General features: G+C 44.7%; 1 protein-coding gene across 2 annotated transcripts; it reads right to left on the reverse strand.

Moving 5' to 3' along the window:
* Positions 1 to 3,347: 3,347 nt before the first annotated feature.
* Positions 3,348 to 23,692, reverse strand: LOC133379144 (nuclear factor interleukin-3-regulated protein-like). 2 transcript variants are annotated; one of them, XM_061613792.1, is made up of 3 exons: positions 23,318 to 23,692; positions 15,256 to 15,431; positions 3,348 to 5,793 (listed from the first exon to the last, which is right to left on the reverse strand). In XM_061613792.1, the coding sequence occupies exon 3, from the start codon at positions 5,281 to 5,283 to the stop codon at positions 3,931 to 3,933; it is 1,353 nt and encodes a 450-aa protein (XP_061469776.1). In that variant the 5' UTR covers positions 5,284 to 5,793; positions 15,256 to 15,431; positions 23,318 to 23,692; the 3' UTR covers positions 3,348 to 3,930. The 2 variants fall into 2 exon arrangements, with proteins under 2 accessions (XP_061469776.1, XP_061469777.1); XM_061613793.1 differs by lacking the exon at positions 15,256 to 15,431.
* Between the last annotated feature and the right edge of the window lie 2,890 nt (positions 23,693 to 26,582).

The raw sequence follows: 26,582 nt of genomic DNA on the forward strand, positions 1-26,582 counted from the left end.
GGATCTAGCTGTGAGGTGGTTTTTGTTGGGTTGGCTTCTATTTATTCTTTAATTTCATTTATTCATTTTGGGTTGCCAGCCACCTTGAGGACAACTCAGCAGAAAGGCAAGGTATGTTTTAAATGAGTATCACATTGGAAATAGCCAAGATGGACTACTCCACCCAACCAATCAGAAAAAAACTGAAGTAGGAAGCAACATTGGAGTAGTCACAGGGATGTCTTTCCTCCATTCAGCATTGGGGGGAAGCCCCATTTCAGTGGACATAAACCCCTTGATTCCTATTTAAATGCTGCATATGACGGCAGCATGAAAACCTGCGCTTGTGAAAGGTTAGAGCTCAGGTGACCTCACAAGGACTGGTGTCAAAGGGATATTTAAAACATTTGCAGCATGATTTGAACAAAGGGAATACAATGTTCAAATTTTATAAATGAAGACAAAAATGGTTAAACTAGCTTCAGTTTGAGCAGTGAGCAGGACTCCTGGATACCAGTCATAGGGAGCAGCTTCTTCCCAATTCTCTTATGTAGCAAACATGCATCTTCAGAGGAAACTTGCCGTGTGAAGAAGGGCTGTAGTCTTTTTCTTTACTTCTGTCACATTTCACCTGATAAATTTCCTACCTACAACTGAACTAAAACGGAGAGTTTTCATAGTCCAAATGTCATTAAGGAAAACATTTACACAGACGTCTTTGTCAGGATTAATGTGGAATGAAGCTGAACCCTAACCTTCCCACTGCCCTGCTTCATTGGCTGCCTTGTGTCTTGCAATCACAGAGAGCTTAAGGCAACCTCAAACCAATTTGTGTGTTTGAGAAGCAGGAAAGCTAAATAGAAATTAAACTAGTCGTTCTGTTTCGAGAATGGCTCATGGCAGAAGGTGGAGGCTGCTGACTGACAGTGCAGTTAAATAACAACTGGGTGTAATATACAGTGCCACTGTTAAGAAATTCCAGAGTACCAATTCACAAACAGGATAGGGAATTCAGTTTGTCTTTATCATAGTAAAACCCAGCTCTGATTTGTATCCCATTTCCCTATAGGGTTGCCAATGTTGTGATGGTGCTGATGTACGTGTTTTCACATTAGTTCTCCTGTGCTTTTAACAGCATCCTGACGCACAGAAATTAAGCAGGTGTAATTTTTCCACACCACTTCACCCCCGTGAGACGAAAACTGCCACTTGCTCAATTTCTACAGAAGAGTTTGCTGGTAAAGGTACAGAAACAGGAAACAAGTTGGCAGCCCTTTTGTCTATCCATTACCCACTTACCTCTCCTTTGAGCTCTCTGCCTTCCAAAAAATCCTGTCATGGCTTTGGAATTTGGAACCACAAAACCACCTTGCTCCCTCTCTGGCTGTCAATACAGGTCACTACATGGGCTGCTTCCCCGAAGCCTGCCCCCCACCCCAGCTATCCCATTCTCTGTCTTTGTATCCTAGGCTGCTGCTGCCATGGCAACATAGACCAGGCATTCTGATGGGCGGCTTCCATGGTACACAGCACTGCCTGCCAGCCACCCTCAAGCAGTGGATGTGCAGGGGGAGCCAATGACCTACTTCTAATCGCACTTTCTTCTTGCCCTTGCTAATCATGGATAATCCTACCCTGAGCCAGCAATGGAGCAGAATGAGGAAGTGCAGCTCTGGGCAGGTTGCTGCTGGCCTTCAAAGGGATGCAAAAAGCCAGAGGATGGGAGCCTCCATAAGGGTGCAGGCTCAAGATGGGGGGAAATGACTGCTACTGTGGCTCAAGCCCCACCTCCACCCTATCTAGTAGCATGAATGCCTTTAATGATGGTCAACCCTTAGATTTTTAAAGCTGCCACATGAGCACTGCAGGAGTCTAGCCTCTGAATGCCAAAGGCAGTTTCACACACTTGGCAAATATACCATCTCCAGGGCTAGTTTACAATATCTTCCAAATAAAAATGAGGACAAAAATCCATTATATTAACCATAACAGCTAAGTGGATCTTCCATATTCAGAGGCAATATACCTCCAAATGCCGGATGCTGGAATGCAAACAATGGGATTAGGCTGTTGCCTTCATGCACAGCATGCAATCTTCCCAGAATCATGACTGGCTGCTGTAGGAGACAGGATGCTGAATCAGATGGACTCTGTCTAATCCAGCTGGGCTCTTGCATTCTTAAGGGCTTCAGATCTCTATGCTGGGTTCTGTATCCAGCTGCAGACACTCTCATTCCACATAATTACAAAAAATAATTGGACCATCCCCTCTGTTCCCCTAGTGTACCGTTAGGAAAATGAAACAAACATTATGAATCTAATAGGGACTTGACAAGGTTTCAACAGGCTGAAGCAGAGTGCAAGAGGCCAGACCCAACCCTTGACACTCCACATGCAGCCACATCAACCTTTCACAATAACCCGCATTTGTAATCCCAAACACACACACACTAGCGCAGGGATATGGAATTGGTGATCCTCTCACAGTTGTTCACCTAGAACTCCCATCATCCCTGACCACTAGCCATGTTGGCCGGGGTGGATGAGATTTGAAGTCCAACAACATCCAGAGGGAATGATGCTGGCTCCTCTGCTGAAGAGCTTCAGCGTCTGCAATCTAAGCTTACCAACAGGCAGAAAACCAGGTGGGATTTTGTTCCCCCAAGGGGAAGAGAATTCATGAACGCCACACACCATAAGCCCTCTCAAACAAAGCCAAATGAGGCTCTGAACTCTAAATTCAGATGGACCAACAAGATTGCTAACTGGTGCTGGATGCATGAACCATTTGTGAGAACTGCACTGACTATTTATTAGCATGCCAAATGCTGACTTTTAAAAACCCACATGGCTTGGGATCAAGGTGCCTCCCTTATGAAGTTCCTTGGGCACCAAGATGGTCAAAAAGGATCAGCCTTACGCTGAGAGAAGTCAGAAACGTCAAGGAGAAGGGCCTTTGGGGGAGCGGCAGCCCAGCTGGGGAAATGCTTTGCCTGTGGTGCCCCTGTTGCTAGCCCCCTGCTGCATGTTGAGAAATGAGATTAAGACTTCCTTATTCTGTCAGGCTTCTGAGGAATAAGTTCTTGGCCTTATGCTGTTCTTCCACACATCTGTTAAGAACAACAGTTCTAATTATGATATTTCATTACTTCAGGGTTGGCGGTTTGCACAAATGTTACAGTTTTAGCCGCCTGGTGGATGTTGGATGAAGGTGCACAATGCAAATATATTCAAACAAATATTGAAAGGCATTGTTCTTTCCTCTAGCATCTGGTTGCCTTGATTAAGAGAAGGGGCACCATTGTCTATCTTTCCCTTTGGGCTAATCTTTTCCCCTCTCCCAAGTAACACTCAGCAACTCCTCAGCATTTCTTAAGATTTTCTGTACATTTATTGTAGTATTTAAAATCACAAATATTTCTGTTCAACCAAGCAGTTCCTGACCCAGAAAACGATGTAGTTGCTGGCAATCCACAAGTTGCATCAGTTATGGTTACCCAGGAGCCAAAGCACCAGCTTGGGGTGGATTTAGATGCCAACTTCTCAGTGTTCTCTGTTGATCGTCATTCCCAGCTCAAGTAACAATATTCTTGCAGTGACTGACTGAATAGCCAGCTGAGCTCAGAGAGGCCAATTCCATCTACAAACTGAATTCCAGGCCTAACCAAGCAGGGACCCAACCACTTTCTAGATCTCGGCTCCAGTCTGTCTTTTCCCAAGACCTCCTTCAAGTCCAACCCAATCATGATCCCTTCGTTTCATGACTGCTACTCCCCTAGATTCTGAAGCCTGAGGTCTAACTAGATCAAAGCCCTCTTCTTCTCCCCAAATCCAAGGCTCATCCTGTCATGAGGTTCATCTTGTCATGTAGAATTTCTTTCTTGTACAAAACCCCAGAACAGTTTAAAAAACAAAAAAAACCACAAGTTTTTACCCACCCCTGAGTCTCCTTCAAGTGGGCCTAGGGCCATCATCATGACAACCATCCTCCCGCCTGCTGATATGGTCCTTGGGTACTGAGTTGTCTGAGCGGAGCCCAGAGCCACGACACAAACGTCTCTCCAAGGCACCTCCAGAGACGGGCTGCTCATTCAGAAGCAAGGCTTGCCGCACCAAGGCTGACATCTCCTCGTGATGGTCACTGTCCCAGTCTGGTGCCACTGGAGCTTCCTGACAGCAGCCCACTGAGGTGACGCTAGGACCAGGGAATGGCTCTTGAACCCCACTACTGTGTGCCCGGCACTTGAGGCGAAGCTTATGAGGAAGGGCTGCTGTCTTGACATCGGGATGGGCATCCAGAGGCCCCGGATAAGGAGCAGGCGAGGAACCCCAACTGGGTTCCTCACCGCTCTCCTCACTGGAGTAGCCCTCAAAGGGGGACCTGGGCTCCTGGGCTTTCCTCATGTGCTCCGTCTGGGGCAGCTCCCCATCCAAATAACTGGTGGGTGTGCTATAGCTCTGAGGCTCGGGGCAGTACCCCGCATGAGCTTGTTGCTCCTCCTGCTGGCCATGGGCTTTGTGCTCCATGCAGGAGCTTTGGGGTATCTCGGCCATCCTGCTTCCTGTCTGCTCTTCCTGTTCAACAAACAACGGCTGGGGAGCCGCCACGGCAGTAAAGCCATTGGCACTGAAGAGGATGACGCCCCGAGGAACTGGGGCCTTGGGCTCTGGGTGGTGCTGCAGGGGAGCATCCCCATAGGCTCGGCTGACTGCCTGGGCCTCACCAAGTGTCTGGGGCACCGGGCTATCCCGAGAGGAGCCATCCGACATGTCGGAGAGGGAGCCCCGGGGCGAATACTTGGCTACTGACACACTGCCGCTGTCCCGGCTTGACTGCTCCGTTTCAGAGGAGTCCTCCGAGTGGTGGGTCCGGGACAAAGAGCCGGAATACATGCTGCTGTTGCTGCTCTCATAGAAGTGGGCAATGGCGTTGGCACTGGCTGCACTCAGCTGCTGGCTCTTCTCCATGAAGGCCGCGGTGCTGATGAGGCCAAAGCGCAGCTTGAGCTGCAGCAGCTCCGTCTTCAGCCTGACATTCTCCTCATTGAGCGCCAACACCCTGTTCTCCAGGACCAGGTCGTTAAAACGCCGCTTCTCCCGAGAGCGCTTAGCAGCCTCATTGTTCTTCCGACGCTTCTCCCAGTAGCTGGCATCCTTCTTCTCATCAGAGATAAATTCTCGCTTTCGTCTGCAGTTGGCACTGGGCTTGCTCTTCAGTGTCCGGGCTCGCTGAATCATGCCATCTTGATGGAATGCAGGGAAACTTCCCGCCACACACAACGTAGGCGAGCTGAGACTCTCCATCGTGTCGGGGGGAGGCAGTTATGACGTCCCCTGTGCACCAATGTTCAGATGTGCTCTGCCTGCTTGCCGCCGGAATGCTTAACTTCCAGTTGTTGCTGGAACGGATGCTTCTTTCCAGCCCTGCACCTAAAGCTGGTTTCAAGCTGTAGTGCCAGGGGAGCTACTTCCAACTACTTCCAATACAGTCTTGAGCTGTCCTCCAGTTGCAACAGTCAAATGGGCTCTGAGTTCCTACCAGTGCAAAAGGAACTGTCCAACCCAAGGAGACCATCTTCTGGGACGCTCACGGGAGCTGAATTTCCTTCAGCTGGAGGACCAGGCAATTCAAAGTTTTAGCGGTCCTGTTCGCTGTGTGGAGGATGACCTTCAGTTCACTGGAACCCCGGGGGTCTTTGCATCTGGACTCTGGTTGACAACAAGAGCAGAGATGTTACCGGGTGGCAGGCACAGTGGGAAATGAAGGGAGCCAGTGGCAGCCGCTGTGTCAGGCCCAGAAGGCAACAGAAACGCCTAAGGAGGAAGGACACAAAAGGAGGGTGTTACATCTCTGCCAGCGCAGTCACACACCTCAGACTCCGTTTACATAATCCAGCAGGTTCAGACAGCATTGCTGCGGCCCCTGGCATACATGGGCCACACCTCACATTCCAGTTCCCTCCAGAAAGATGAATGGCTGCACACAGTGGGTGCAACCCTCTGTCATTCCCTCCCCCCCAAAAAAAGCAGAGCTATATACATATACATACACAGGCTTTGCCTGCAGCACCTGTTATCCCCAAAGTATGCTACACAATCCAGCTTTACACTCTGGGGGCACACAGCAGGCTGCATGTTGTGATTACTTCTGAACAAAGAAAGGGGACACGACACACATAAGAGGGGCTGGATGCAAACTTTTTATGGCACAGGGGTGGCCTTAACACAAGGGAAGGAGAAATGGTTGCATCCGGAGGCACATTTAAGGTGCTGTTAAGAGTGGTAAAATGGGAGATAGGCAGATCATAACACATGGGGCACAGTGTCCCTGGGAAGGTCTCCTCTGCAAGCCTCTCACAAATGAACTGGAGCTGGTCATTCATTTTAGAGAGGTTTGTGGAGGAGAACTTCACAGGTGGATTTTGTCTTGAGTTAATTGGCAAAACACCTTTTGGGTTTTCCAACTCAGAACAAAAATGTGTTGGGTCAGCTCTGGCACATTTCACTTCTCATAGGTTTACGGTCTAACCCCATCTCACCTCATCCATTTAAACACACACTCCAATCACTATTCCCCATTTGGATTATATATACAGAAAGAGAGAGAGAAAAGACATCTCTTATCAGCTCTGAAGTAAACAATTTGCTTCCATTTCCTTCACAAATGCATTCACCCACACATGTCTATAATACACAAACCTGGACAAGAGCTCAGCTCCATCATCCTTTCTCCCTCGTCTCTCATAGACAACTAATCCCATTTCTTTCTCACACACCACCTCATCCTGGCTCTGGCTGCAGGGTTTACTGAGGGGGTGGGAGTGGTGTGTGTGACAAACAAAGCCAGGCTGGGAATATTAGCCTTGAAACCTACAGATCCAAGGCAAGCAGTCTCCTGGCCCCATTCGGACTATTGAGGAATTAGGCCAACAAGCAAGGCGGGTTTCCTAAGAAAAGCCAATGCAGCCACTCCTCCTTGCCACTGTGACTCATACATAGGAATGCTGAAGCTCTCCTCCGCCCGAGAAAGCCAGGGCCACGTGTACAAAGTGGCACGCTCTCCCATGATGGTGGCAGGGGCCCCCTCCCTTTCCCTTGCATGTGATCTGCGTGCATCAGGCAGAAGCAGCAGGAATATAGGTCAGTCAACACTGAATATTTATCAAGCCAGGCAGTCAAAACAGGTCTGATGATTATGGATTGCACAACAGCTCCAGAAAGAGAGCGCAGGCACAACGCCAACAACCTACTGGCCTATAAACTGTTTGTGCACAAAGAAACAATGGAAGCAGGGGAGGCAAGAAAGATGTTATTACATGGAACTGCAGGAGAAGGTGCCTGCAAACAACTAGGGCATTGTCCATGATGCAGTCTTCCATGTGACTAGCATGTTGCTGTGCCATTTTCCCACAGACCACAGCTTGCTTATAGAGGGAGCAGGAGGGGTGGGGTAGGATTGGTCCCATTGGACATGGTTTGCTCACTTGGCTGCTACTCTGGGCTCCTTTACATGCACACAACTTTTTCCTAGCACAGCTCATTTCTACAGAGGAAGCAATGAGAGCGCCGTCACTTGTGAAGGGCTGAGTGAGGGTAAACATTTTTGGGTTTTGAAGCAGAGTTATTTATTTTCTTTTAACAAACTCGAAGGAACTAGAATGCACTCACCAAACTACGGAGAGAAAACATTAACAGGATATTCTATGTTTCCTAAAAATAATTCATACTAAAAACATTTTTTTTAAATTGCAAATATCTTCTGATGAGCTTTTCTCCCCTTCCCCCCCAAAAAAATGTCAGTGAAGAAGATGACACAATCCAAAGTCACAAGACCACTGGATGATCAGATATGAAACTGTGTTATGCAGCTGGTCACCAAATCTTACCACACCCCAAACAAAACCTTCAACTAGACAGAGAAAACAGAGCCTTCAGAAAATGATCCTCTAGAGTGCAAAGGTTAGAGGGCATCAGGGTTAAGTAATATGCAGCCATAAGAAGGCCCCTTACAAATAGCTGACAGATTTAAGGACATACTGAAAACATAAGAGAGATTCCAGCGTTGCACTGGAAAAATAGGCCTCTAAGGACCCCAGTCAATTGTCCAAAGGGGTATTCCACCAAAGATGGCAGTGGCAATTGGTTAGACCATGTTGACCAGACACACACACAGTAGTGGAAAAAGCATACAGTAGGGCTCCTCTTTTTGCCGTTCCGCTAATACGGCAGCTTTCAGTTAGAGTAAGGCCCTATTCATACGGCACTTGTTCCGCTTTTATGGCGTTTTTCGGGGCATCGGGTGCCATTTTCTTGATAGAGTTCCGCTTTTCAGCTGGTTTCGCTTTTAGGCAGAGGTCTGGAACATAACCCGCCGTATGAGTGGGGCCCTACTGTATTCTAGTTGCCTCAGAGTTACTGCCTAACAGAAGGGCCGTAGCTCAGTGGTAGAACATCTGCTCTGCATGCAGAAGGTCCCAGGTTCAATCCCCAGCATCTTCAGGTCTACTGGGAGAGAAGCCAGCCTGAAACCCTGGAAAGCTGTTGCCAAACAGTGCACACAGGACTGAGCTAATGGACCAATAGTCTTGACTCAGTACTGTATAAGGCAGCTTCCTATTCTCCTATATAATTTGGGTGCAGTAGCTTAGATGATGAGGTCAGGACCCAGGATTTTTTAATTCTCCTTTTATCTTGCCTCTCCTTCCATATCCACCATAGGACCTTTCCTCTTCTCTTTCTGCTATGGCTATCCCCAACTGTCACCTAGAAGCAGCCGTTCTATCAAGCTCCCTAAACCATTTCCATCCCAGAACTGTAATTAGGTTGAGTCTCCTTTTTCTCTCTTCCCTCCCCCTCCCCTTTTCCTTGTGTGTCATGTCTTAAAACTGATTTACTGGTGTTTATCAACCACTCTGGGAGCATTTTTGCTAAAAGAACAGTGTAAAAATGCTTTAGCTAAATAAACACTACCAAATTGAAAGGATGCAATGGCTAGCATTTTGTGCTGAGATCCGCTGAGCTTCCTGCACTGCTTCTTTCCTGGACCACTAAATGGGAAGGGGCAGCATCATCTATTCAACATTTTCTCTGCCCCAAACATTTATTTCTCATTCAGGGTCAAGTCAAGAAAATATTTTTCCAGCTAAACAGCAAAATCCCCCACCCTGACCCGCCTTTGGGCTCTGGCCTCATGTCTCGGTTGACACGTGGAGCTACCAGCAGGATGGGCTGGGTGTGGGCAAGCAGGATGCTGCGCACTTGGGCATGAAAAGCAACATGACCTACTTCCCAGTCTGAGTCATGTCCCTGGGGGCAGTGAGACTTACAGCCTGCAAAGGAGGTCATATGCCAGGGCAGATACACACCAAGAATCCTTGACTGATGATACCATGTATTGAACAATTCTGGGGTTACAGCCTCACATAATATACAAATGGAGTGTCATTAAACAAGAATATATAGCGTAAGATCAGAAGCAAATAAATAAATAAACAAGCAAACTCAAAAGTACATCTGGGCATATGCAGAGTGCTTTTTCAATCTCAAAATAGTCAAAGTCATTTCCCACATATCTAAGACTAGGGAAAAATGGCTTCCATCTTTAAAGTTTAGAATCTTCAGATAAGGTGCTGAGCCTTGACACTTCTCATTTTAGAAAGTAACCTCTGGTTAGAGACTTAAGGAGCTGAACTGTCTAAGAGAAGGGGGGGTGATAAAGTTTCTGTTAATCAAGAAAATGGATCAGACAGAAAGGCAAGGGGCTATTGTTTTTCCTCTCCTATAAGCAGAGCAGCATAAGGGTTAGGGGAAGGGGCGGGAAGTGCACATAGCGCTTAGGATTTAGCTTCCCTCCTTCTGTGTTAGATTCAATAATTCAGTGAAAGTGTGGATGAGAGTTACAGAATGATGAGGTCATCTTGCCAAATTTAAGGTAAGGAGATGCAAAGTTTTCATGATCAACAGATGCTGTGGCCAAGGCCTTTCATAATACATGAAAGTCTGACAATCTCTCTAGGATGGGTCCTTAGACCATCTCAGTCACAGGTTCTAGTTATGTGCCTTTTATCTAAACTAAAAAGTCCCAAATGTAATTTTTCCTCATAGGGGCACTGCTCTAGTGACATGGTTGTTTTGGTTACCCTTTTCTGAATCTTTTCCAGCTCTACAAAATACTTTTTGAGGTGTGGCAATAGAACTGTACGGAGTATTCCAAGTGTGGCCACACTACAGATTTGTATAAAGGCATGCTGAAATAGGCACCTTCATTTTCAACCCTTTTGCTAACGCTCTCTAACATGGAATTAGCCTTTTTCACCACGGTCTCACACACTGGAGACCACTAAGCCTCCATAAAACAAGAGAAGAAGCGGTGGAGGTAACGTTCCCCATGCTGTCTCTGGGCAGGGATTTCAACAGTAACATTGGACTGCCTGTGGAAGATAATACTTCTCAGGTCTTCCTTCTGGGTGGCTGATCTTGTTTGATCTGCTGGTTCTTCCCCCTGCTTAGCCCTATGACTTGCACCTTCCAAAATGAGATCCCCTCCTCTGTGCTCCCTCCCTGCAGGGCTTCCCACAATTGCTTAATGATGTAACATTACATGACAGCGTCCGCTTTCCAAGCAGGAATGTTCTGTTCCTCTCAGGGCTGGAGCTGAGCCACTGTAATTCCTCCTCCTACCCCCTTTCCCTTCCTCATCACTAGACAATATTCTGCATAATCAAACCATTATACACACGTGGCAGGGTTGCCAATGTTCCCCTGAGTGAGGCATTATGCAAGTAGCATGGCAGGCAGAAATTTAACAGGTGTAACTTAAAATGTTATGAGGGGAAAACTGCACCTGTTGAATTTTTGCCCATCTGGTAGTGTGTTAAAGGCACAGAGCCTCTGTCAGGACAAAAGGTGGCAATCCTATAATATGGGGGGGGGGGTTGGAGGTGGACAGGATGTGTCCCATCTATATTGTAAAGCAGAGAATCTCAAATGGTAATATGATCTAGGCCAGCGGGGAAATCAAGATGCCTCAGAAATATCCAAGAGAAAACTAAGCAAAAATGTCAAGATGTCAAGCTACAGGTTTCATTTTTTGTAGGGAGAGGAATGCTCCTGGGCCTTAGTTAGCCTGAGATATAGAAATTATGCATATGCATGGGAGTCTCTGGCTCTTAAAAGCCATTAAGAAGGCGGCAATCATAAGCCAAACTTACTTTAATTTTCACCCAGCCAACAAGCATTTCAAGGATTGGGGATGGATTGGGATAACTGGGGTTCAAATTGCCATCCAGCCATTGGGTAGCCTAAGCAAATCATTATCTCTCAGCCTAACCTATCTCACAGAGTAGTTGTGAAGTGAAATGGGATACATTTTAGCATGTGTTTTAAATTGTTTTTATATTGTTTTAAATTTTAAAATTGTGTTTTAAATTGTTTTTAAAATATGTGTTTTAAATTGTATATTTTTAAAAATGTTTTTGATTGCTGTAAACCGCCCAGAGAGCTTTGGCTATGGGGCGGTATACAAGTGCAATAAATAAATAAATAATACCCTCATATACATCACCCTGGGCCCTTGAAAGATACAGTACAAGCATGGTTAATAAAGGTAGTGGTTAGGGCTATATAGGTCAAGATACACTCTTTTTCCCTCAGGGTTCTCTAAAGTGGAACCCCAAGGGGAAAATAATGTTGTAAGAGCACCACTTTTCTGCAAATGGGCACATAGCCATTGTCAAGCCCTGGGCCTGTTGGCATCACCTAGCTACAAACATGCCTTCGCTAACCTGGTGTTCTCCAGATGTTACACATCACAGCTACCACGAGCTCCAGCTAGCATGACCAATAGCACAGGAGTAGGTGCGGGTTGCCAACCAACCAGGGGTGGAAAAAGCAGGTTGGCCTGCTTCTGTGCTTTGTAATAAGTTTTGCTCTGTAAAAAACGGGTAAAGCTTTGTCCACATGAAGATGTCTTATCTTTCACCAGCTGATGTCTGGAGCTCAAACGGCTGTTAACGGTACAGACACAGGGCTCTGGAAACCTTAACAACCACGTACCCTGTGAATAAACCAAGTTCTACTCTATTGCTGACTGGCCACCAGTCTCTCAGATCTCACAACAGACTGTGCCATCATCACTTCCCACCGGATCCTTTCTCCTCCCCTTGCTTTTATGTATGTGAGTGCTTGGCCTGCTGAGTGTCCTCAAGTGTGCAGAAAAGCTTTCTAAAGCAAAGATTGCTCAACCCTAGGGTAAAACTACGCATGTGGCAGCAAGCAAGCCATGCTTGTGCTACACAACGGCACGTACATACATACTTACACACACACTCTTACTTAGACTTTGTCCAGTATCTTCACTAAGGAACATACTGATCTCCCCGCAGGAGTCTCCCAAGGGAGCTCTTGGCCATGATTAGGGTTAGAAGTTTTGCATAGTTGTTTTGGATGCCTGTCATTGTGTTTGGCTCTGGAAACCAACTGATGCCTTGATGCGTTGTGGGGGGAACGGTGTAGGGCGGGGCAAAAGAGGATGGGACCAAGCACTCTTCACTTCTAGTCTGAGTTCTGGGAGGAAAGTGATGCCTAGCAGTTAGAGAATGGGAACCAAGAGGTAGAAGTTGATTCAAAGCGTAGTGCATCGTAGAGAAAGTGTGCAGCAGTGCAAAGGAAGATGGGCAAATCTAGTAGTTTGACAAGCAAACACACCTATCCGATTTCTGTGTCTAGCATTCAAAGCAGGAGAGAGGAAGCAAGTATTAACTGTCAATGGAATACACACACCTGCTGCTGTTTGTGCAATGCTTTGTCTCCACACAGAGAATCACAGGCTTCACTCAGCAGCCCTTGCCAACCCTACCTACCCAGCCAACTGCCCTCAGGTTACATGATAAAGAGATTACTCAACCTGGGTTAGTTAGCTCTTAACCAATGTAGAGTGTCAGACATGGATTGGCATCCAGTCCTGCTCAGCCATGAAACTCACGGGGGGGGTTCTCAGACCAGCTGCTCTCTCTCATGTTCGGCTTCCCTAATGGGACTATTGTAAAGCTAAAATTGGCAATGGGGTGGGGGAGTCGTTGGGTACACTGCCCTGAGCAGTTTGGAAGAGGAACATCACATAAATGTGGTAAAGTAAGCAATTTGCCGTGCTCAAAATCAGAATGACTGTAAACTTTCAGTGCATGCTTTACAGGTAAACTAGGAGTTAAGCTATTGTTAGCATGGATCCAGAAGGTGGCAGTTATTAATTAACATGGGATACATGGGGGTGATTTTGTATCTGCTTTAGTCACAGATCCCCATGCACAAACTCCACCTAAACCCTTAAGTATATTTATCCAATCGTACTTTGTGAACTATAGTACATGAAAGCATGTCTGCAGGCAGCGTGTTCACCTTGGTGTGAGAAGGGGATTATGTGTCTCTTAAGAGTAATTTGCTGTATTTTAAGATCAGGTGACCTGTTGCCCCAGTAGAGAAAGAACACGGTCAGAACAATACTGTCCATTAGACCAACCAGTGTTCCTAATGCAGCGTGTGAGCTTTTCAGTTAACACAGAACTCTTCCTCAGACTAGATAGTTAAGAAAGTGTTTTAAAGAGAAATAAAGCTGCTATATGTGAGCAATCACCTTCCTCCTTTTTGAAAGGAAAACAAATTGCCGTTCAGCGTAAACAAGAGTTGTGCAAGTCAAAGCTCACATACTGCCTTTTGAACACTGTTTAGTCCTAATAAAAGGTTGAATGAGACAGGAAGTACAGATGGGATGGAACTTCAGTGTCCCCCTACATTAATAGACATTTATTATATTTATAGTCTCCACATTCAACAATCCCCAGGGTTCTGCATTTTTTGCAGAAACTAGGTTACCTTCATGCAGAAATTTAATTTTAGTACTAAGTATACACAGCTATGGGATAACTTTAGTCTTGTGTGGTTTTTTGTTTCACTTTAACTAGAATCCCTGGAGTCCACTTTTGTGTTTTCTACGTTTGGAAAGCAAGAGAGCATGCTCAAGATCACCCAAGAGTTGAAGACTGATCTGTGTTATGGCTGAGTGCATTTCTACATCAAAACAATATTTACCTAGTCCCGTATTTTTTGCAAGAATTTAGCAATAAGCAAAGAAAAAGTGCTGTACCAGAAATTAGCCAATGGGTCAATCTACCTTCTGCCCACCCGCTGCAGAATGGAGGTTGCAAGGCTTTTGTTCGTATGGGCATAGGGTTGTGCAAGTGTCAAGTTTAAAGAGCCTGTGGGGGGGGGAGAGCTGACTGTGCTGTGACAACCTGTCACCAGATTACACACTTCCTTATACACATTCCTGTGGGTCAGCTAGAAGACTTCATATGGAGAAAATGAGAGCTTGAGGCTGCTTGGAAGTAACACCCTTAAGCTAGAAATGCCTTGTGTAGCTTCCTCAGGCATCCGAAGAGGCATGCATCAAGCTATGATTCCTTTAAAATGTGGCACAACGACTCTGCACATGGTCAGAGGCACTCTACTATTATTTCGAGGCTGGAAGCTCTGTGATGCCAACAACAGGTTTAAGACCTAACATAGATGTTAAAATATTCAAATTATTTGATCGAGGGAAAACAAACAAAACACATCACAAAATGTCATCTTCCTGTTTCCGATAAGTCTACATTCTCCCGAAAATAAGCTTTCCCAAAAATAAAAAGCTCTCTCTTTCATCTCAAGGAGTTCCCGAACCTCCTGGGCTTGGCTGCCTCGCACAAACACACAAAATACTCACGCCCTACCCCCCCTTCCAAAAGTAGGTCAGGCTGGGAAGGAGAGGAGGAGTTGGAATGTTCGTGTTGTTGTGTGTACGTACAGTGAGGGGGGTGCACAATCTAGGCCGGGGAGTTCTGCGCAAGCAATTCCTACCAACCCCGCGGTCATTTCAACAGCGGAGGGCGTTTGCGGAGGATAACTTCCCCGGCTGTGTTGTGCGGCCGCATGAGCTCTTTTAGCGACCGGGGGGGGAAGGGCGGATTGGACAGACGCACAAAAATACAGCGAAAAAACCAAGCAGGCACATGCTCATTGCACGCAATGTACCTTCCTCACAAACAAAGCGCGCACGCACACGGACACAGCGAGAGAGAGAGAGAAGCAGCAATCGACTCTGATCTCCAACATACAAGAAAGCAATCCGGCTTCTCTCCATAGACCCAGAAGCCGCCACCATGGGGGGGGAGGCATTCACAACTCGCTACAATCGCCGCAGATCTTGCATTTGCAGACGCACCCCGCGCGCTCCCCGGGTACCTTTGGGGGAAAGTGGCCGTCCAGGGAGCCCCCGAGTTGCTTTCGCCCTGCCGCGCGTCTTCTCCAAGCGCCGCCGCTCCTGCCGCCGCCGCCCTACTTCCTTCGCCCGGCGAATGTGTGTTAGTAGGTCAGCCGGTTGCATAAGCGCTGCTCTGAGCGCCTCCTCCGTCACGCTCCTGGAGTCGCCGCACAAAACAAAACGAAGGAGGGGAGGGAGAGAGGCTGGGCCGGAGCAGAGAACCACGCGAGAGGCGCTGCTGTTAGGGAAGGGCCGAACGCCGGCGCCAGCGAGCGGCCCTCCTCAAACGAGAGACCTTTTCTTCTCCCTGTGTTCAGTTTCGGGGATGCCCAGGTTCAAAGGCTGTCTAGGAAATTTGTATCAGCGTGCATACATAAGAACAACCGACATGAAGATCCTTGCCCTGCGGATTTTCCAATTTAAAATCACCCTTCAGATGTTTAAAAAACAGTCCCTGGTTGTGTGGGAAGAGCTCTGTAATTTTTCACTGGAGAGGGCAATGTACTCTGGGCACTTTCAGGGCTTTTAAAATACTCTTTCCTCAAAAGAACAAGGTGGTATATGTAGGCGGTCCTCTCCCACCTTTTATCCTCACACCAACAATGTGGGGTTTGTTTATTTATTTATTACATTTATATACCGCCCCATAGCCAAGATCCCAATGAGTTATGAGGCTGAGTGGGATTTGCACCTGAGTCTTCCTAGTTCAATACTCTAACTACTACACCACACTGGCTCTTAATTTGTGCCGTGGCTCAGAATGGACATCTGTGTGCAGTGCTGCTCCTTAACTTTGGAAACTATGAAGTAAGAATAAAGTGCACATGTCCTGGGCGCTTGCCCAAAGAATATTTCCCTGTTCACTGACTAAATGGAGTCCCGCCACTTCAGGGGAAGGCTTTCAGATAAGAGGATTGTTGTTTTCAGGTGAACTTGAGACCTGGTTATCTCCTGTCCTAGAAATGTCATTTTCTTCTACATTTGACATATGTTTCAGGCCTGGTATTGACAAACAGATGCTAAGGCTGGGCCACAGCACTGTACACACATAAAGCCTCAATAGCCCCACATCCCAGACATAGTGGGGCTGCTTCCATCAAATTAGCCAAGAATGATAGGTATAACCCACCAATGTGCAGAGATGCTAGCTAGGAATCAACTAGAGAACATAAGGGTATGAGAGAAGAGGAATGTTAAAAAAAAAAAAGTTGATATCTTAGCAAGACTGCCTTCCGCCTCTGTTCCTCAAACTCTTGAAATTTGCGAGGGGGCTCTGAACTTATACTACCGTCCAAGTCCCACCCCCAGCAGCGAACCCTTTGATAGGTAAGCACACAGAATCCTTATGCACAGCTGTTGCAAGAAGAAGGTAGTATGTGAAAGGTGCTGCCACAATAAAAGTTTGATTTCTTACATGTGCAGAATGAATATTATGTGGCATTTGAAACTGTGCCAGTTCCACATATCAAAGCAGTCAAGTGGGTGTATATGAGGTGAAGCAATCCTGCAAGCATATTAGTCCGAAGCTGTTAAGGGCTTGGTATACTAATAGTAATACCTTGAACCTGGGCCAGTAGCAGATTGGCAGACAGTGCAGATCTTTGAGCAAAGGTGTTACATGCTGACAGGGTCAGCAGCTTCCAGATCAAGCACAAGAGAAGCCCCACACAGAGTGCATCTTGAAGTCACCAGTGCCTGAACTACTGTGGCCAGTCACCCAGTGCCCAAACTGTGGAAGAAACCATTTTAGGATCTCACCTGAAACTAAACAATCAAGGCAGGAGTAGAAAGAAATGGTATGGCAGGAGCTCCCATACATTCCCTGCCGTGATTAGCATAGCAGGTTTGGTGTCTGCCATGCTAAATCTCAGCTGCTAGGAGGAAAGTATGTGTTGGCTCTATCTGCAGAGGGATCCTCACTCTTCCTCTAGGTCCTTCTGCCTCCTGATGGGCAGGAGCTCCCCACAGTTTGAGGACATAATGGACATTCCATAGTAGAATATGTATATTTACATATATGCACAAATAATATGTATATGAATTGGCTGTGAAAATATACATGCATGCCTACAGTTTAGTGGAGATGAGAGTTTTCTGAGCACTGCCAAGTAATTTACTTTTACATTATTAGATAAACAATATTTATCAAAGCTTTCCTCCAAGGAGCTGAGGCAGTGTAAGTGCTTTACGTTAGGCTGAAAGATAGTGACTAGGACCCTAACCCAGTTCTAATCCAGTGTACCCTGACCTCTAAGCTACACTGGTGTTGAACCTGGACCTGTGCATTCCTTGTCAGACACCTAACCGCAACAGCACACTGGGTCGCTACTCTTAGAATAATAGAATCTTAGAGTTGGAAGGGGTCTATAAGGCCATTGAGTCCACCCCCCTGCTCAGTGCAGGAATCCAAATAACAGCATACCCAACAGGTGGCTGTCCAGCTGCTTCTTGAAGGCTTCCAGTGTTGGAGAGCCCACCTCACTCACCCCCTAGGGAATTGGTTCCATTGTCACACTGCTCTAACAGTTAACATTGAATCACTGCCATCAGCCAACTAGACCTACTTTACAGGGCGGTTGTAAAAGATTATAGTGATAATCAATTGAAATGTGTTGTATGAATGTTGTTTTCAGGAGGCAGGGGGAGTGGCTAAACTTGTAAGAAGAGAATCCTGGTCCCTCTCAATTCATTCACTAAACTATTCTTGCCCCACCTGAGGGAAGAAGAGGTGGGCCCTGGCACTTCTCTTTTCATTCACTAACCATTACTACTACTACTCCACCTGAGGGAATATTATAATCCAGGGCCAAGTTCTCTAGTTCTTTTCCTTCCAGAAGCCAGCACTGTCAGTTTCTCTCTTTTTGATGGGAAAAATCAATCTTGACTGACTGATTATTGGAGGAAGAATCTGTAATTGACCAGGACCACTATTTCAATCTGGCCAGAGAGCAAGGATTAACAGAATAGTTCAAAGGCCTGCTCTTGGATGTATTATATTTAAGGTTAAATTGCAAAGAGAGGGAGAGAGTACCCCTCGTTGGATCGTCACCTTGTAGTGCTAAGTGGGCTTGCGTGTTCCAATGAACCCTGTGAGTGATGCCGTCAGGAGTCATGTACTCCCAGCAGGGTCACCCATGGCGGTAAGGTCAAGGGAGAGGAACCAGACAAAGAACGATCCAAGAAAGTCCTCAACGGCAGAACAGGCGGAGGATAACAACGTGTACGTTACAATGGCTGTGAAAGCGGATGAAGGCTGCAGCAGATAAAAGACTTCCAATCATTGTGGTATCCCTGCCGTTGGATCAAAGCCTTTTTCTGTCAAGATTGTGTGTTGATCGTCGTGCGCCAATCTCCCCACATAAAACAAATTCATGCACAGGTGTCTTCCAATCAAACCAAACCAAACCAAAAGTCCCATGGTGATCAGCGAATGGCAACGGGGGAAGGACTGTGAAATCCAGAAGCCCCTAGTCATGGACCAGCACATGGGCGGTGGATACAGACCCAGTCATCCTGGCTCAAGGACTGAGGCAGTTGAGTAGTTCGGCAGCTATCTAAGCAGTCCTATTCAGGATCCACTCTGCTCACCCCATATGGGGAGGGGGCTAGAAAAGGTGCCCTAAACATAGTCTGCCTCTTCTCTCTCCCTGACTGGATCACCGCGTCCAGTGGGGTCACCACTTAGCGGTCGCAAAAGACAAATGAACTTTGGAACGTGGAATAGACGGACATTGCTGGACAATACAGATAGTGAATGTCCTGAACGCAGGACTGCCATCATCTGTTTTTATGATGTTTTAAAGTGTTTTTAGCGCTTTGTTTGCCGCCCTGGGCTCCTGCTGGGAGGAAGGGTGGGATACAAATTAAATAATTAATAAATAAATAATAAATGGTGAGCAAGTTGAGACATTTTAATATTGACATAGCAGCACTCCAAGAAACTCGAAGAGCAGGAGAAGGACAACTGAAGGAAGAAAAAGGAGGTTACACCTTCTTCTGGAAAAGACTGCCTGAACAAGAACGATGAATACATGGAGTTTGCCATTAAAAATAATCTTGTGAAGCTCTTGTCAGAAGTTCCTATGGGCATTAATGAACTACTCTCAACTTTCCGGTTAAAACTTGCCAAAAACCAGCAGGCAATTATTGTAAGTGCTTATGCATCAACATTAGATGCTGATGAAGACATCAAGGAAACTGGACACCATCTTATCAGAGATACCTAAGGAGGATCATTTCTGAGGACACAAGAGCGGCAGGCAAGTTAGAGTGAGCCCCACCTCCCTGCTCAGCCGCTCCCAGGTTGTAGTAAAAAAAAAAGTGCAAGCCGCTTTGCGGACAAGTATCTGTATCCTCCTGTACAGACCCCTTTTGATAGTCTTTCTTCCCCTGGCCTCGGATTATAAGGGCACAGAGTTAAATTTCTTCTTGGTCTCAGTTTATACTGGCAAAGAGGTGGATCTGAAACTCCAGAGCTGGAGCCAACACTGTGGAGGATATCCGTGCTCTGATATCCACTGCTGTCCAGGTCCTTCAGCTGAGGTTCCACAGGAATATCAAGCGGACTTGATGTCATCCCATCAGAGCTGGAGTCATCCTTGAGGACATCCCAGAGAGGATCCGGAATTTCTCCTGTAGCTCCTGCTTGGGCAATCAGGTCTGGATCAATGCTTTCATCTGTGGAATAGAATTCTTCTCTCAGCCATTCTGTCATCTCCTCTGTTGTTTCTGGACAGACGTCATCCTGCTTGGGCTGGGGTGGTGGTAATGGCACCTCTCTGTCACTCAGATCAAGTGGTCTGTGAGCGTGGCTTGTGTAGATCCATACAACCCTTTGCTCCACTCGGATAGCTGTATAAGTGGTCATCAGGACTTTGGCCAGGGATTCTGCTTGGCTCTTCACGAAAACATAGTCGCCTGGATGGATAGTATAACAGTAGGAATGTGCACCATGCTAGGTTCCACCCACTCTGTCACCATTCCTGTAGCCCTCCTTAGCTGTGAACTTCCTACACTCATGGAGCTTCCCCCAGGTGATTTAGAACCTAGAAGTTAGCATTATAAATTGCATTGCTTGAGAAGTTCATCAGCTTGTACAAGGATGCTGATGGAAGGGGTGGAGCTCAGCTTGCTTGCTTGCCCTGCAGGATGCTACATGAATGGAGGATTATAATACTTGAAGAAGGCTTTGTTTCCTTCACAGACACCTCAATTGCAACAGCCTTAGCTGGGAGTAGGGGAGGGGAAGAAAAAGACATGCCCTTTTGCTGAAATGGCTCTCACCTCCTAGTCATGGTGAGTCATTTACCTGTAATTTCTCTAACAAAGGAGATACTTGCTGACTTTGCCAGGGCCATTAAGGCAATCCCCAAAGTTATTTTAACCCTCTCCTGCTCAGACCCCCAGTCTTGTAACAACACTGCAGACAATTGATCTGTGGAGCCTACACTTTTACAGGAGTTCCCAAACTGGTGTGTGGGCCACCAGTAGTCCATAAACTTCATCCAGGTGGTCCATAGCATGTCTGTAAAAATACAATTTAAAATCATACAACACCTAGCACAGCATATTACAATTGCTACAACAGGCAGAAAAATAATTAAGTGGTCTGTTAAGACCTTCAACAATTTCAATTGTTGGTCCATGGGGGGGGGGGAGGTTTGAGAACCACTACCATATAATGTCCTTCCGCATCTGCTAGGAGTTGCTTATGCTTTGGAGCACCTTCCTTATTAACATTAGGCAGGCACCCTCATTAAATTGTTTTAGATCCCTGCTAAAAACTTGTTTTATTTAAACAAGAGATTCTAAACAAGATAGGTAACTAAGTATTGCTTTTAAATTTTGCAAAACACCATTTTTTTTCTTCATCTCCAGTGAGTATCCATTTTATCTCATCAGATTATGTCAGATGAAAGTTCATTAACATTTTAATTGCTGAGGAAAAGATATCTGTCATAGAAATCTGACAAACAGGATCTCTATGAGGGAAATGGGAGGTAATTTTGGAGCGTGTGGGGTGGAATCACACACAGGGCATGTTTATAAAACAAACTAATTTAATGGCTCCCTGAGAACTATAGTTGTGGAAGTAGAGATATCAGAGCTTCTTCATTAAACTACAATTCCCAGGATCCTTTGGGGTAGGCATGATAGGTAAATTGGTGTAAATTGATTTACAGTTTAGGTATACATATAGAATGTTGCTTATTCCCAAGTAGATGTGTTTATCATCAGCAGAAGCAAAATGCAGGAGCAGAAGCAATTTATTCTCCAGTCTTGATGCTGCTAGGATTTAAGCAAGTTTTTAAATGCAAAACTGCACAGAGCTGTTGGTTGTTTTTTAAAATCAGGATTGGTAAACTTTTTTGTGCTTTGTTCTAATGTATTAGGAATGTAGAAGTAGTTTTAAAACATGGAATAGTAACTGGGGCAGATGGGGAGGCCTAATGTTAATTGTGTGCTTCACTACTTAGTAATATACATGGCTGTCTGAAGGGGGCATAACACCATTAAGAATAAAATTATCTGGTGTACCTTGGCTTGATTAACAAGCTTTTTATCTCCTTGCATTTTTTTACATCCAGCCTGAAAAAGAGTTCTGGAGAACTTGAACTCTATTTTGTAACATTGTGGTTGGGCTAATATGGTACTGAGGCAGTATAACTGAAGGAAGAGTTGCAGGTAGATTGACCCTGAGGAAAGGATGGATATGGAGGTTGGGTAGTAGTGAATAACACAGCCACAACTCGTCATTCAACTGCTTGGACACACATGCACACAAAACTCATTGGAAAAATATACTTCCTAGAATAAGAGAATATAGCTCTCCTAGCTTGGGAAACCACTGGAAACATTATGAACTCCTGCCCAACATTGCCTCATTCTAACTTCTCATCCATATCTCTCATTCCTCCTTCCCATCTCTTTAGTCATTAAAGTAGATAATTACTTTCTCATTAAAGCAATCAACTCCAGTAGTTCCTTTTAAAAAAATCCTTCTTGCTTGGCTTTTAGTTATTTGTCCATCTTTTGGCAAGTAAAATCCTAGCTATTGCAAGTGCATACAAAACTTGCTTTTGTTTCTTATGTGTAATGCATTCTTTCATATAGTTAAACAGACATCAGGGTTGAGTGGCACATTAACATGCACCATTTCTGTAATTCAAGTTGTTGCCATCTTCCAAAATGTTGTTGCCTTTTGGCATTCATACTACATGTGCAGAAAATTGCCTTTTATTGGCTGCTCAGATAGTACTCATTTTTAGAAGTCACTGTACAAAAGCTCTTTTGGCTGCTGCTATCCAGTGTCCCGTCTATGACTTTCTTCTCCTTCATCACCAGTATTCCATGACTGAATGTGCTTTACTGTATTAGACTGCAGGAATAGTGGAAGAAACAGTGAGAGGCCTGGAACGGCGGGTGGCCACACTGAGGACTATAAGAGAAGATGAAGAGTTCTCAGACAGAACGCTGGAACAACAGCAGCAAAGAGAAGTGGAGGTGGAAGAGCAACAGCATGTGGTAGCAGAAGAGGAGACTGCCTTGGAGAGGAGCAACGAAGTGGAGGAAACTCCGTGGGAAAGGGGGACAGTTAGGAGCAGAAGAGCTAGAAGACACGCTTCACCAGTGGAACTACGGAACCGCTTTCAACCACTTGAGGATGAGCCTGTGGAGGAAGAATGACAGAAGACCCCGTGTGACAACAAGCAAGAGGCTGAAGCTGAGCAGTAGACGTGTTATCTGTGGCTCTACAACTAATATAGTTAATACAGCTAAATACAACTAAAGAATAACGCGGAAGGGTCCAGCTGTTGACATTCTTGACATTCTTCTCTACTGCAGAGGCAAGTCTTCTTCTTTTATCTTGCTAAATAAATTTAAAGTCTAACTAACCTTGAAAGAGAGGAATGCTGAACTATAATTACAAGTACAAGGACACTAAGATATCTGCAGAGAACTATCTTATTTAATTTCAAAAACAACTTAACTCACTTTTACAAGATCTCTAAGAACATTAAGCCGATAAATAATGGTGCTTACCAGAAGTGCATGTAGAGCCCAGGGTGCTTCCCTCATGTCTGAGCTGCCGGCTTTTTCTGCTGGGTGTGGGACTCTCTCTAGCTACAAACAAACTGAAATTACGCAGTTCTATAAAAGGGAGAGCAATGAATTTAAAAGTGGAGGCAGGAAAGTAACACCAACAGCACCTGACCTCAATTTAGGGGTCGATGAAGATGACCTTGATGTGTCTCTCTGTAGCACAAAGTTATTGATCGGGAGACAAGAAGATTTATCCTGCCCTAGTTTAGCTGAAGAGCTAAAATGTGCTGAGCAACTCATCGGGCCTACAACCCCTCCTTCTTTACAATTTAAAGACTTGACAGTTAATCTATCTACTGCAACTTCAATGCCTTCCTTAGAATCTACCTACAGAGAACCACTAATAGAATCTTCGACTCCTAGAAGTACAGAAACATTATTACCAACAGTGCCTTCGTTATTAATAAGGAACTCCTTTGAACACCTGGACCTTAGTGTTTGTGAGTTTATAGACTATGTAGATGCTTTATACAAAGACCAAGGAAAAGTTGACGAATCACACAATTTGGCTAAAAGCATTTCTAGTCATGAAAACTATCACCAGCTTAAGAATAATCCAACAACAACAGAATGGTCTGCATTGGTGATTCAATACTTATCTCAAATAGTAACATATGTTGCTGAACTAAGTTTGTTAATAACAACATTAACAGAGCTCACTACCAAAATAGACCTACAGACGAACTATCCTAAAATTAATAAGATATATAGATCCCAAGCTTCACAAACCAAGGTTAAGAAAAGGAGGATCAATGCCAAGAATAAGATCTCTAAGAAAGCAAGATCTGATCAGCAAATCAAAAAGAGCAAAAATATGAAAAACCTCAAAATTCCTAGGAAATCACATATGAATTTCAGGAAGTTATATAACATACTGGATATCTAATTCTTTGAAGGTTAAGACCACAATCTCTGGGAAGTTACAAGATCTTGCTATCGCTCTTACCCTGGATTTTACGAAATTCTCAGTGATACTTATTAATACATATTTACCACCTGCTTGAAATAACAATATAGCTAACGAAAGAATTACCCAGCTGGAGATTTTCATTTTGAAATTGATGATGGAGAACCCAGAAAAATATTTGATTTTACAAGGCGATTTCAATGCCCGAATTGGCCCTTCAGATAAGACTTTATACCAAAAATATCACCAACTATCCTTATTGCCATCGGAGATTTTAAATATTCCTGTTCGCTATTCAACAGACAGTGGAATAAACTATACTGGACTTTCATTGATAAAGATGTGCAACGAAGCAAATCTGATTTTGCTGAATGGGCGAACCCCCGGTGACATCCCAGGGGGATTTACTTACCATGCGACAAACGAATCATCCCTCATTGATTTGGTATTTGTTTCAATAGATCTTTTTTCATTGATAAATAAATTTCATATCGAACACCGACCAGAAAGTGACCATTTACCTGTGATAACAGAAATTAATTTTGACCTAAAAGATCTTCATTTATCTCATAAAACATTCACCAATAATGATATAGAATTTCATTCAATCAGGGTTAAATGGTTACCTAAGCTTAGCATTGAGATATATAATATGTTAAATTCCTTACCCATTCTTAAAATAAAAAATGATCTCCTGGAATCCACTTCTCCTAATACCTTCTTTCCTACTTTTCAAAAACTCATGATAAATGTTCAAACAATTATTCACAAAAACTCGCCTTCCCGAGCACCTCCTGGCCGATTAAAATCTAAACCATGGTTTGATGACCAATGTGTTCTAATCAAAAAACAAATGACAAACATCTACCAGAGAGCTATTACTACAGGGTCCCGTGAGGATTTGCAAGAATATTGTGAAACAAAGAAAAACTATAAAATTCTTATCAAGAATAAAAAACAACAAGAAATAGACTCCTTATGGCGGAATCTACTTGAAGCTGCCAAATTAAAAAATTCCAGTAAATTTTGGAGCCTTGTCACATCATACTGGCCAAAATCACAATTTCAAAATACTGTAAGTGTACCAGCTCATATCTGGGAAAATTTTTTCTACAATCTATACTTAGATCGTATAGATCCAAGTCCAATGATATATTTGTTAAATGAGAACATCCAGGAATGGCCTCCGGTTAGTAACCAAGAAATTATGTACCTAATTTCAAATTTGAAACCCAATAAAGCCCCCGGACCAGACAACATTCCACCTGAACTTTTTAAATCCAACGCAAACTGGTGGGCGCCTGTACTTGCCTCATTATTTACACACATTGACTCAACATTGGAAGTGCCAGAAGATTGGGGACTTGCTACAATCGTTCCTATTTATAAAAAAGGACCTGCCAATGACCCGGCCAACTACAGACCGATCAGTCTGATAAATATAATCAGTAAACTGTACGCAGCTCATCTCCATATAAAACTAAATGAATGGCTCGAACAAAATAAGATATTAGCTATTGAACAAGCAGGATTTCGTACCAAACGATCAATTTTTGATCATATTTTGGTATTGCATCACCTAATCGACAAATATGCAGCTAGAAAAAATGGAATCCTTTATGCAGCATTCATAGATCTAAAAGCTGCATTTGATTCCATATCTCGCCCCCGTCTCTGGTCGAAATTAAATTACCTCGACATGGACAGACGCCTCCTGGCTTTAATTCAGGGTCTCTATAGTAATACATCACTACCAATAAGATGCAGTGCTAAGGGCCATTTATCTAAGCCAGTCCCAACATCTAAAGGCCTCAAACAGGGCTGTGTACTTGCTCCTGTTCTATTTAATATTGACATCAATGATATAGTAAAACAGCTAGCATCTGTTCCTGCCCATTCTCCTATTTTAGCTAAGAAATCAAGGAACATTTTGTTATATGCGGACGACGTAGCTCTACTTTCTCAAACTTCTGTCGGTCTGAAACGTCTTTTAAACAGCCTGGTAGATTATTGTTCTAGCGAGCTGTTAACAATAAATGATGAGAAATCTAAAATAATTGCTTTTACTCGCAAAAAGATAAACTATCGCTGGCAGATACAGGGCCATAAAATAGAACAAGTCAATTTATTCAAATATCTGGGATACGTATTCCAAGCGTCAGGTAGCTGTCAGTTCCACAATAAACTTGCGGTCTTAAATGCACGAAGAACGATGAAAACTTTGTTGGCGTTCTTCTTCTCCAAAGGTGGACAAGCTTTCCTACCAGCTACAAAAAGTTTTAATACCAAAGTAATACC

Source organism: Rhineura floridana, chromosome 3, assembly GCF_030035675.1.
Source record: "Rhineura floridana isolate rRhiFlo1 chromosome 3, rRhiFlo1.hap2, whole genome shotgun sequence".
Taxonomy (NCBI): Eukaryota; Metazoa; Chordata; class Lepidosauria; order Squamata; family Rhineuridae; genus Rhineura; species Rhineura floridana.

What these genes read in the sequence shown, in the direction of transcription:
- LOC133379144 (XM_061613793.1), bottom strand. Translation starts at nt 5,283, where the DNA reads ATGGAGAGTCTCAGCTCGCCTACGTTGTGTGTGGCGGGAAGTTTCCCT.